This window comes from Pipistrellus kuhlii, unplaced genomic scaffold (genome assembly GCF_014108245.1).
Source record: "Pipistrellus kuhlii isolate mPipKuh1 unplaced genomic scaffold, mPipKuh1.p scaffold_m20_p_18, whole genome shotgun sequence".
In the NCBI taxonomy this organism is placed as follows: domain Eukaryota; kingdom Metazoa; phylum Chordata; class Mammalia; order Chiroptera; family Vespertilionidae; genus Pipistrellus; species Pipistrellus kuhlii.
The window spans coordinates 10,454,917-10,468,243 of NW_023425493.1; the positions used below are offsets into that span (position 1 = coordinate 10,454,917).

The 13,327-nt window shown below is 39.9% G+C and overlaps 1 protein-coding gene across 2 annotated transcripts in view; it reads left to right on the plus strand.

Annotated features, from left to right (window-relative positions):
- HSD11B1 (hydroxysteroid 11-beta dehydrogenase 1) overlaps nt 1-13,327 on the plus strand; it is a 30,200-nt gene that overhangs the window by 15,525 nt on the left and 1,348 nt on the right. Inside the window, exons 4-6 of one of the 2 annotated variants that reach the window (XM_036442209.2) lie at nt 1,384-1,495; nt 1,651-1,836; nt 12,645-12,788. In XM_036442209.2, coding sequence (XP_036298102.1) covers nt 1,384-1,495; nt 1,651-1,836; nt 12,645-12,788 — 442 coding nt within the window. The remainder of the gene's footprint in view (nt 1-1,383; nt 1,496-1,650; nt 1,837-12,644; nt 12,789-13,327) is intronic. The other variant, XM_036442210.2, reaches the window with a different exon arrangement.

The window sequence follows — 13,327 nt, forward strand, 5'->3', positions numbered from 1 at the left end:
AGAGACACAAAGTTCTTGGGTTATATAGACTCATAGACATGCCTCTACACACAGTTATACACAAAGTCACAGATATGTAGATATGTATTCAGATATCAAAATTCCAGCACCTAGACATGAATTAATATTTTTGTACCCATGCAAACTTTCACCCACATGTCCTCTCATATGCTCAGACTTACAAACCCAAGAATATAAAAACATTCACAAACCTAGGGCTACCTACATAGAAACTAGGATGGTTCAAAAACAACTATTCACAGAAACTCACATATACAAATCATGGACTTGAACCCAAGCAGGGTGGTGACTTATCCATTTACACCCTACCTGAAATACTTTCAGAAAATTATTTCACACAGAGGACAAAGATTATGTTGGGTTGCAGTTAGCAACACACACACACACACACACACACACACACTCACTAAATTCACATTCATGCACATAAACCCACTAACATTACCTGAACAACTCATCTAAATCTCCATTGCTTCAGAGGCTGTCCCCAAAGGTCTGTAGCCAATACTAGAATAGTAGTAATTGTACCTCATCCCACCATTCTTTTGACATTGTGTCTGTAAGGCTGACTCTGACTAACATGTAGCTTATAGATAGACAACATGTTTGCATGAGAATCCTAAGAACTACTTCAGAAGATACAGAATCTAATTTTCAGTCACCCCCCATTCCAGGAAATTTGTTAATCTTTAACCGTAGAACCAGGATGACAAAACAAAAGCAAGATAACACACACCAGACCACCACTTGACCAGTCTCAAGATTCTTATCAGAATGGACTGTGCTGACTGCACATAGAGAACTCTTTAACCCCTTCCCCTTGAGTTCTTTGTTCTGCTTTGCCTCTCTCTCCTTATAAAAACCTCTGCCTGGCCCGCCAGATAGCTGTCTCAATAGTTGAGCATTGACCTATGAACCAGGGCACATACCTGGGTTGTGGGCCCGATTTCCAGTGGGACATTGTGCAGAGGCAGCCGACCAATGATTCACTCTCATCATTGATGTTTCCATCTCTCTTCCTCTCTGAAATCAATAAAGATATATTAAAACACACACACACACACACACACACACACACACACACACCACACACACACACACACACACACACATGCACACACCACACACACATCCAGAGGAAACCACACACACATCACACACACACACACATACCTCTGCCTATACTGAGATGATAGGCTTTATGACAAGAATCCCCCATCTCCTCAGGTGGCCAGCACTTGAATGAAATCTCTTTCCTTTTTCACCAGCATCTTGTCTCATGAGTTTGGTTTTTGTGTTGGCAAGCTGTCAAACTTGAATTCCAGTTACAACACTGAAACCAAGGACACTGTGTCCCTGCAGATAGTAGCCGAGTGCTTGGAGTATGGAGCAGCTTCGGCACACTACATTGCTGGCACCATGGAGGACATGACCTTCGCAGAGCGCTTTGTTGCCAGAGCTGGAAAGATCTTGGGTGAGGCTGCTTCTCTTCTCTCCTCCTCTGCACTTCCTCTATCGTCTTTGCTCCTTGGGACTTGGCTCGGGGAATGTAGAAAAGGGAGAGGGGGAAGGGGGAAAGAAAAGGTATCAACCCCAGATAGTTTCTTTCAACACAGTAATTTCTTGCAGGAGGACTAGACATGCTCATTCTCAATCACATCACCAGCGCTACTATGGAACCATTTGTTGGTGATATCCCCTTAGTGCGCAAAAGTATGGAGGTCAACTACATCAGTTATGTGGTCCTGAGTATGGCTGCCCTTCCCATGCTGAAGCAGAGCAACGGAAGCATTGTCGTTGTCTCCTCCATGGCTGGTGAGTGGGGCAGGGCCCCCTGTAGAAGGTAGGAGCAGGAGATGTGCTAGGGATGATATGGGGGGCGGGGAGGAGGGGGAGACTCTGTAGTAAACATGAATTCTTTACCAGTTCTCATGCACAGAAATAACACAATATAAACTGGAAGTTGAAATGCTCCCAGTGATATTAAGCAAATGCCAACTTTGGGCAGACATTCATGGGCACACATATCCTCTCTAATGAAAGAGAAACATGTAAATTGACCATACCTTCACTACACCCACAAGCCATGCCCCCCAGCCAATCAGGGCAAGTATGCAAATTAACCCAACCAAGATGGCGGTTAATTTGCATATCCAGCCCAGAACGAAGACTGAAGACAGTGTAGAAAGAAGCCAAGTGCTGTAGAAGGGAGCAAAGCTGCCGAGAAGCAAGCGGAGCCGCAGAGAAGGCAGGGAAGCAGGCAGGATGGGGAGAAGGGACAGAAGTAGGCGGGACAGCAGAGACCACAGCAGGAAGCCCTATTGCAGGAATCTTCCTGCAAGGGGCATCTAGTATATAAATGAGACATGGACATGTACACTCAATGAGGAGCGTGCATGCTGAATAAGAGAGCTGCCATTGAGAACAACGGGGGCAATACAAAATGAGGGATCATTCAAGGTAGATGGGTTACCAGTTGCCTGGAAAGAACAGAGAAAGACCGGCAGTTCAGGATGCCTACCAGAAGCTTGCTGTCTTGTGATCTACAAATGGAAGTCCAATGGGACATCAGCCTGCTCTGATACTAAGAGAGAGATTTGGTCACAATGAGTAAAAAGGATTTTGCTTCTTTCATCTACAAGAGCTGTAGGTAGGTGACATTAGTTGATGCAAAGGTAGAACTAAAAAGTGAAGTATTTCAACAACATTCTGTTGCCTAATTGGTGGGTTAAGCTAAGGCAAAATGAAAAAAAATAGAAACAAACACACCATATTATTAACAGACCTGCCTAGAATTGAGGTAGGTATACTCTAAATCTGAACTTGCTACACTAAAAGTCCCATTTAAACAACCATAGAGGTAGGAAGAGAGTGTGTACAGAGGAAGAGAACCGTGTGTGATCAAGGGAAGACCCTGGTGTTCTGGATGATGGCAGCATCAGAAGTTGTCCAGTAAAAAGCGTGGGGGATACCTTGGTGCATTTCATCAGAGGCCCCAGAGAAAATCTTCTGGTGGGTTTTTTGATTTGTTGATTAGTCCATTAGAAGGACGTGGCTGTAAGGTGCAAACACCGGCATCAATGTCAGCCATCTCAATGTGTCATTCCTGGCAATACGAAACCAACAGCCTAGAGGCCTTTGTAAGTTCTTATGTACTTCACCCATGTTAGTATTTCACAAATGTTATTGCTGTGACTAAAAATGGCATCGATGTTGTAAAGAGCTCTACTTCCTGGATGGGAGAGGCCTGCATGGTGGTGGGATAAAAGGGCAATGTGTCTGCACTACCTGCCAAACAGTGATTGATATGCATTCCTGCGCCTCTCAGGCAGTGCAGATCCCCACCCATCCCAGACACAGCCTCCCTCTGGGCCGAAAGGAAGGGAGAGCTTCCAGGTGCATACTGAGTGGGAAGGGTGCTGGGCACATCCCCAGTTCACCCTCCGGCACCGGCCAAAACGCTCACATCAGTCCTGATGTAGGTGGCTTTGAGGGTTGCAGTTGATTAAATCATACACTTACTGATGCAAAGACATGCATCATCTTTGGCTGGAAATTTTTACTTTCTATAGCATACACACAGTGTGACTATTCCCGAAAGGAACAAGAATTACTGTAGAATTCCAAGGGCATGCTGAAATGTTGATAACCTCTGCTTCCACACATCATCCACACCTACTAAATATCACTTGGTGATTTTTGTGAAATCTTGGAGATGGAAATCCAGTTGGACTACTGTCCTTCAAGTCTGTTGGTTCTATAGCCAAAAAAATTCAGCCTGTTTGCTTAAAGCATGTCTTTGAACTGCCAAAGACCAGACAACTTTGCTTTCTCTCCCTAACTGAAGAATGGCTCTGTTCTATGCCATATTCTTTTAAATAGTCAACATTAATGTTCTTTCCTCCTTAAAATCTGAATTTCACAAACATGGGATGCTAAATCTCAAAATGAGGTCAGCCAAGGAGTATTGGACTGGGTTTTTAATCATTCCTTCCAAAGACTGGATTAAGTTCTTTATAGAATCATAGTGATAAGCAATCATTTTTATCCCAAATGCATGTCTAGGCATTGCCCTACATTGAAATCTTATCCCTGATGAACATGAATTCTAAAATCTTCAACAAAATATTAGCAAACCAGATCTAGCAATTCATTAAAAAGATCACACTCCATGATCAAGTGGTCTTTATCTGAGTATGCAAGGTTGGTGTAATAGCTGCAAATCAATAAACATGATACATCACATAAACAAATTGAAAGATAAGAATCAATTGATCAGATCAATAGATGCTGAAAAAGCATTTGGTAAAATCCAGCACCCATCTATGATTTTAAAAAACCTCTCAACAAAATAAGAATAGAGGGAATGTGTCTCAGCTTAATAAAAGCCATATATGACAAACCTACAGCCAACATATGCATTGGATAAAAACTACAAGCGTTTCCCTTAAGACTGGGAACAAGACAAGGATGTCTGCTTTAACCACTCTTATTTAACATAGCACTGGAAGTCCTAGCCACAGAATCAGACAAGAAGAAGAAATTGAAGGTATCCAAATTGGAAAGAAAGAGGTAAAATTGTCATTTGATGAAACTGTATATAAAGTAACCTAAAGATTTCACACACACACACACACACACACACACACACACACACACACACAAACAAACAAACAAAAAACTTTTAAAACTGGTAAGTAAATTCCATAAAATTGCAGGATACAAAATAAAACTCAAAAATGGGTTGTATTTTTAAACACCAATAATGCACTATCAGAAAGGGAAACTAAGAAAACAATCCCATTTATAACTACCTCAAAAATAAATAAGATAAGATACCTTGGAATAAATTTAACCAAGAATGTAAAAGATCTGTACTCAGAAAATTGTAAGACACTGAAGAAAGAATTTGAAGAAGATACAAATAAGTTGAAGCATATACATTGTTCATGAATGAATAGGAAGAATTAACATCATTAAAATACCCAAAGCAATCTATAAATTTGATGCAATTCTTATCAAGATACCAATGGTGCATTTCATAGAAATAGAACAAATATTCCAAAAATTTATATGGAACTACAAAAGGCCTCAAATAGTCACAGAAATCTTGAGAAAGAAGAACAAAGTAGGAGGAATCACACTACCTGATATCAAACTATACTACAAAGCCATAGTAATCAAGAGTATGATCATGGCATAAGAACAAGCATATAGATAAAGAAACAGAATAAAGACCTCAGAAATAAACCCCACACAGTTATGGTCAATTAAATACTTGACAAAGAAGGCAAAAACATACAATGAGGTAAAGTTAATATATTTGGTAAATGGTTTTGGGAAAATTAGAGAGAATGGGGGGGGGGGGGGGAGAAAAAACTAGACCACAAGGATAAACTCAAAATGAATTAAATCCTTACATGTTAGACTTGAAATCATAAAAATTCTAGAAGAAAACATAAACCTTAAAAATCTTAAACATTTCTTGTAGCAATACTTTTTTTGATATAGCACCTCAGGCAAGGGAAACAAAAGAAAAAAAATAAACAAATGAGTCTAAATCAAACTAAAAAGTTTTGCATAGCAAAGGAAACAATCAACAAAATGAAAAGACAATCCACTGAATGGGAGAACATATTTGACAATGATATATTTGATGATGGGTTAATATGCAAAATATTTAAAGGACTGACTGATATAGCTCAACGCCAAAAATACACTTCAGTTAAAAAATGAGCATGAAGAAGACATACAAATGGCTAATACAATAGAATATGAAAAGATGCTCAACACTACTAATCATCAAAGAAATGACAATTAAAACCACAATGAGATATCATCTCACATTTGTCCAAATGGACTTGTCCAAATGGCAACCATCAATAAATCAACAAGTGCCGGTGAGGATGTGGGGAAAAGGGAATCCTCTGCGCTGTTGGTGAAAATGCAGACTGGTGCAGCCACTATGGAAAACAGTATGGAGTTTCCTTAAAAAATTAAAAAATGGAACTGCCATTTAACCCAACAATCACACTCCTGGGAATATATCTGAAGAAACCTGAAACATTAATTCCTAAGAATGCATGCATTCCTATGTTCATTGCTGTGTTATTTACAATAGCCAAGACTTGGAAGTGCCCATCAGTAGATGAATGGATTAAAAAGCTTTAATACACTTACATAATAGAATACTACTTGGCCATAAAAAAAAAAAGAAGGAAATGTTACCCTTTGCCACAGCATGGATGGACCTGGAGGATATTATACTAAGTGAAATAAGCCCGTCAGAGAAAGGTAAGTACCATATGATTTCACTCATATGTGGAATCTAATGAACAAAACAAACTACAAAATAGAAACAGACTTGTAGATGAAAACAGACTAACAGCTGTCAGAGGAGAGCAAGGTTGGGGAGCTGGGTGAAAAGGGGAAGGGATTAAGCAAAGCAAAAAAAAAAAAAAACCTCATAGACACAGAAATAGTATGGTGAGTACCAGTGGGAAAGGGGATTGGGGAAGGTAACAGAGCGTAAAGGGTAATGGAAGGAGACTTGACTTGACTTGGTGTGGTGAATACATAATACAACATACAGATGATGAATTGTACACCTGAAGCCTATATAATTTTATTAACCAATATCAACCCATTAAATTCAATAAAAGAAAAGGCAGGCCACCCCACATGAGTATCCTACAAGTTACATACACACCCCAGACCCATTCTCTCTGACATCCAAGGTCCATTGTGAAAACAAAACCCTTTCTATCAGATGCAGGGGACAATGGGGTAGGTGAAATAATGGAAAGAGAATGCCTACATGGTATTTGTGAAATAAACTGAGACAGATATTACTATTCTAACTTGAAGGAGGGATCACTGGATTGGACAGAGAACATTTGGAAACATCTGGAAAAGGTTTATCTGCCATTATTCAAGTGGGTCTTCATGACATAGGTTCCATTTTAGAAAAGTAAAGGTCATTCCATTGTCATGCCCTTTAGCTTCATGAACTTCATAACTGTAGCACAGCACATCAATTGCACACTGGATTTACTGGGTGGAACAATGGGAATGTTCTTAAGGCTATTGTTTGCAACAAGTAACAATTTCATAGGTAAAAGGTGTTTAGTGCAGTTGTCTTTCAGTATCAGCAATGGATTGGTTCCAGAACACCACCACCGTAGGATGCTCAAGGCCCTTCTGCCGAATGGCATAGTATTTGCATATAACCAACGCACATCCCTCTGTGTACTTCTGAGAAAATAGATGACCAGAGTCTATTTTCTCAGAAGTATACAGAGGGACTCTGGACTCTGCCTTGTTGGACAAACAGCACCAACCTTGCTGACTTGCTAAAACAAAACAAAAGATTTTGCTGAGAAAGAAACTTTCTATGACTGTACCACATAACTGTGCTCCCTAGAACTATGCAAAAACGTTTCTTTCCCAATAATGGAAAGTCAGTGTTCATGAGAAGCCAATAATTTCCAAAATATAAATTTCCCTTTGATCATAATCCTTGGTAAATGGCTAATGTTAATCCCAGATGGGACATTTTTCTAGTTGCTTCCAGAATCTATGTTTCTGAATTTCAGATCAAAAGCCCAAATAAGGGTTTTTCTTACCTGGCAGCCCAACCTTTTTCTCTCAGTCAACACTCTAAATCATCTTTAGATTAGATATAATACCTAATACAATGTAAATGCTATAAATAGTTGTTATACTGTCTTGTTTAGGGAATGATGACAAGAAAATATCTGTACATGTTCAGTACAGATATCAGCCTAACTATATGTACATGTCCCCAACATAGCTTTTTTCCCCCCAATATATTTTATCTGCTACTGGTTGTACCTATCAATGTGGAACCTGCAGGTACAGAAGAAAGACTATTTTTATAATTTATTTTCTTAATATGTCTTTTATTGATTACAGAGAGAAAGGGAGAAGGAGAGAAAGATAGGAACATCAATGATGAGAGAGAATTGTTGATCAGCTGCCTCCTGCATGCCCCTACTGGGGATCGAATCCACAACCCAGGCATGTGCCCTTGAGGGAAATCAAACACAGAACCCTTCAGTCCCAGTACACAGGTCAATGCTCTATCCACTGAGCTAAACAAACTAGGGCTGTATTTATCATTTAAATTTGTTCACTTGTGAGATGACATGTGAGGTCCCTGTTCTCTTGAGAGCAGTAGAATTCTATTTTTTGGCTATCATCATATCTTTATTTCCTATAACAGCACCTTGCAGGTATTAGATATTTAATGGAAATTCAGTAATTAATGAATGAGTTTTATTGTCATGTGTTTACAGGCAATTTATAATTTCTGTTCTGTAAATTGTTTTTACATGGCCTTGCCGATTGAGATATTAGCAACACTCAGCAAATATAGCAAATTGATTTCCTAGGCAGCTTCTTATTGCAAATGTTGACAGAGGCATAGCATTAAAACACACACACACATACACACACACCTAAATGTAGAGTTAAAAAAATGAAAAGTGAATTTGACGTGGTGTGAATATATACTGTCAGAAGTCAGGAGGATTCCTGTTGAGATCAGCATTGATTTGAATAAGAAGTTCACCTAAGGAAGCACGAGATGAGGAATGGCTGGGAAGAGAGCAGAACTCTACAGCAGAGAACTCTATTCTACAGATGAACTTGCACAAGTGCTCCCCAAAGATATCTGTTCATTTACTCACAAAATATGTGTGGAGGGCCCCCTTGGAGCCAGGCCCCGTGCCAGATGCTGGGCAATGGCAGCCAGCAAAAGAGGCCAGGTGAGGTCAGGTGCTCGCCCTACATCCCAGCGTCAGCAATTGCTAGGACATGGTTTACAGGAATAAAACCCACACTGCAAACAGCCAAAGTGCCCTGCGATAGAAGACTGGATGAAGAAGATGTGATACATATACACAATGGAATACTACTCAGCAGTAAGGAAAGACGAAATGACGTCGTTTGCAACAACATGGATGGACCTGGAGAACATTATGCTAAGAGAAATAAGTCAAATAGCAAAAGCTAAGAACCATATGACTTCACTCATATGTGGGATATAAAACTGAAACTTACAAACACAAACAGCTGTATAGGGAGAAGGGATTCCTAACATGAGGTGACAGCAGAAGATTTCACTTTGGGTGGTGGGCGCCTGGTGCTATATACAGATTTTATAACTAAGAAATTCGCACCTGAAACCTATATGTTCATGTTGACCAATGTTACCCCCAATAAAATTTAATTTAAAAAAAAAACACAACAACAACACTGAAAGCAACCTCAATGAATATTCACCACTAGCAACAAGTTCTTTAATTGTAGTGTAATACTGTGTAAATTTGTATACATACTCACTATAAAAATCCTATGTTCAAAGGAAAAATAATTTAGAGAACAGTATATATAGTATGAGCCCAACTGTGCTTACAAAGAGGGGTTTTCAGCTTCTATCTTACGCACTTCGGAACTGCTTACTGTACCATGAGCTTGGGGTAAATTTTTTTTAGAATAAAAAGAAAAGTAAGGCATAGGTCTCTACCTGTAGCAAAAACAAAATAGTTCTCCTCTGACTTCAGGAGGACAGAGCTTGTCTCTACTTCCTAAGTAAGCAAATAAGTTCAAATGACTAAACCAACTAAACTACCGAATTCAAACTACTAAATACCATGGTGGGGGTGGGCTGTTGTTTTTTGTTGTTTAATTTGGTTTGTTGGTCTGCCTACAAAGTTGTCAATTGTTTAAAACTTTGTTAAGTCCACAAAGTAGGTGTGAGAGAGGCACTCTCATATACTGTTGGTGGAAAGGGATATGGTTCTTGTATTCATTTTTACTGGTTTTCACAAGTGATTTTTTAAATCTAGTCCTCCACTTCTCATTTTGTCTACAGCAATTTGGCAACATGTATCAATAGCCTTAACAAATGTTCCTATCATTTCACCCAGCAAATATAATGCAGTCACAGATATAAATACTAATATATATATATATATATATATATATATATATATATAAGCACTTAAGGCAGGATATTTTTCAACATGGCTATGAACCTATAAGCAAAGTTACCAATGTTATAAATAGTTAGCTGATGTATGTCTGAAAGTCATGCATATGTCTGGCATACTTGATTTTACTACTATAGGAGTTATAAATTATTTAATGTTTTTCCATGAAGATGTCTGGCTCAGGAACTCCCATGTAAATACATACATATAATAAATCTTTTATTTCTGGCATTATTAAATCGCTCTTGCCCTATAGGCTCTAAGTAAATGCTGAGCAATATTTAATGAATATTATTTTGAAGGGGTGCCAAATCACTGGCCCATACTGGGCACACATTTGTCTCAGTCCATCTTTGGAGAGACAGCTGGCCTTCTCTGGAGAAGTCACCAGGAAATAAGGCAACTTCAGAATGTCCCAGAGCGAGTGTGGTTATGCCATACCTGACCCTCTTCTTCTCTGTTAGCCTCTGTTTCATTTGGTGCATAGTTCAGCCTGGCTGCCACATCCCTTTCTCAACATAACAACTCTCAATATGCTTTTGACTTCTGCCTCATTGCCAACTCTCTGGGTCTCTCAATCTTCCAACTCCAAATTCCTTCAGCTGAATTGTATAAGTCAATCCCATAGGTCAATCCCATAAGTCACTCAACTGAGAGGACAATTATTGACACAGGTCTAGTCAGCAAGGCCACGGGAGGGCAGGGTTAGGCTACAAGCAAGGGAGGCAGGGGTAGATATGTCCGAGCCCCCTGTGCATCCTTGGCATAATCATCCTTAAATATTGCTCTGTTGGCTCAAGTTGTCAAACTTGAGCAGAATGGGACAGCTTTGTGTCAGGGAGCAGCTAGGGGATATCAAGACCAAGTGAGATGATAAGGGCATCCAGCTGAAACCGGTTTGGCTCAGTGGATAGAGTGTCAGCTTGCGGACTGAAAGGTCGCGGGTTCGATTCTGGTCAAGGGCATGTACCATATATAACAAACATAATGAGTGTTTATGCAGTGAGGGGATTTGGGAGGAAGTGTTTCAGGGAACAGGGAGAGAAGTCTGTTTCTTGAGTTATAGGTGATGCTTATATGTATCAGACTCCTGGGCGACTGCAGCTGCTCACAGCTAACTTGAAGACATTCTTTCCCTCCACAAAACAAACTCATAAATTATCCTTATGGCCCTGAAGGTATCTCCTCCTGCTTGACAAAGAGACACCCTATTAGCAGCGTATGACTAACTTCCTGAGAACCAAAGGAGTTGAGCAGAAAGAGTGTTTAACATAAGAACAAAGGCCTAATTAAGAAATAAATTATTTCGAAAAGTGTCAGTATCAATAATAATGATGATAATAATAAAAACTCACTGGTCTTGGCTGGGTAGCTCAGTTGATTAGAATATCGTCCTGATATACCAAGGTTGTAGGTTTGATCCCCAGTCAGAGCACATACAAGAATCAACCAATGAATTTATAAAAACGACAGACCAAAACTGCAAGTCATGCAGCCAAGCTTGCATAGAGGAGAGACCTTTGACCTCCAGCTGCACCCAGAGCCAAAGTCTCATCCCCCTCCATGGAGCCGAAGGTCTGAGACAAAAGCAGAAGTTGAACACTGGAGCCTTTTTGGAAGTGAGATCCTGTGTTAAAACCCCTTACCATCCATGGCCAAGCTCCAAGACCCTCCCATTAAACCTGTTCCGCCAGCACTTCCACAACCCTGTTCCCTCCAGACCCTTAAAAACCCACTCTGAACCCTGAGTCAGGGAGTTTGGGCCTTAGAGCATTAGCTTTCTGGTCTCATAATAAAATAGCCAATCTTTCAGGCTGCTGTCTGTGGACTAGGCCATCCTGTCTCACTGCTTCACTAGTTAACTCACTTATATAACAAATAAAAATAAATAAAACGGCAAAAAAAAAAAGAAAGAAAGAAAGAAAGAAATTATTTCATTCTAGCTGCCAAAAATAGTAGAAATGTTAAAATCACTGATCTGCTGCCTCCTGCACAACCCACACTGGGAATCAAGCCCTGCCTGGGAATATGAGCCGTGACCTCCAGGTTCATTGATCAATGCTCAACCACTGAGCCACACCCAGCCAATCCAGCAGAGAGCTCTTGCCAAACACTTGGATCCGCAGACATCTTGGGTTGGAGGTAAAAGAGTTAGCAGCTGTGGGATGACATGGCTCTTTTTCATTCCCTCTTATTTACCAGCCTTACTAAAATCTAACCAATCAGCTCTGCAACCCTGCTCAGATCTTTGGATCAGTCCTAGGTTAATCAGTAGCCCAGTGGTACCTGGTAGTCAGGTTGGACATTCTGTGTTGCACACCATTCGAGCCAAATCCCAAGCCAAAACTCATGATTCAGGCTGGAGTTGGAGTGGTTCCCTAAAGAGATTTGTTTGCATTTTTTAAGAGTTCTTTACATATTAAGGTTGGAAAATATTTTTTTTTCTTTTTATAAATTCAACACAGCATGATAATCTCTGCAGGGAGTAGAGAGAAACTATGCCTTAAAGGGTTAAGGGACACCATCGGAGTTAAAACATTTGCTACATAGAAAGCTAAAATCAGCTGATAATGGATCACCTCATTAACCTATTTATTTATTATTTAGGGAAAATGGCTAGTCCACTGGTTGCTCCCTATTCTGCAAGCAAGTTTGCTCTCGATGGGTTTTTCTCCTCCATCAGGCAGGAATATTCAGTGACCAAGGTCAATGTGTCAATCACTCTCTGTATCCTCGGCCTCATAAACACAGGTAAGGTCAAGCGATTGAATAAATGGCCTGCATATGGATCATCTGTCTTACCATTGTGGGTAGAGGGTGGTGAATTCCCCAATTCATGTGTAATGACCTAAAAGCCAGTGAGAACACTAAGTCCTCATTTAATGAAGTGCTCTTGTCACTAGTGGGGCCTCTGACTACTCTTTGAACCCTTCTTTCCATTCTTACCCCCAGATATACTGAGTGACACTACACACATCACTTGATCCTATTCTGAACCCCTTTATCCTCTTGGACTCTCAATGGCCATTATTTTCCTATATGAGACTTATCAAATCAAGTTTTCCTTAATAACATCACTAGTAATAAGACATGTCAAATATGAACCCCTTGATATGATGCACTGAAAAAGACACAGCAGTGTGCTCATAGTATTCTTGCCAAAAATGCATCAGCTCAATCCAATTATAAGAAAACAATGGACCCATGAGAGACAAGGAAAAACTGAAGAACTATCACAGATTGGATGGGAAATAAGAAGAACTTAATAATAAGTGAAATCCTGGATAAGA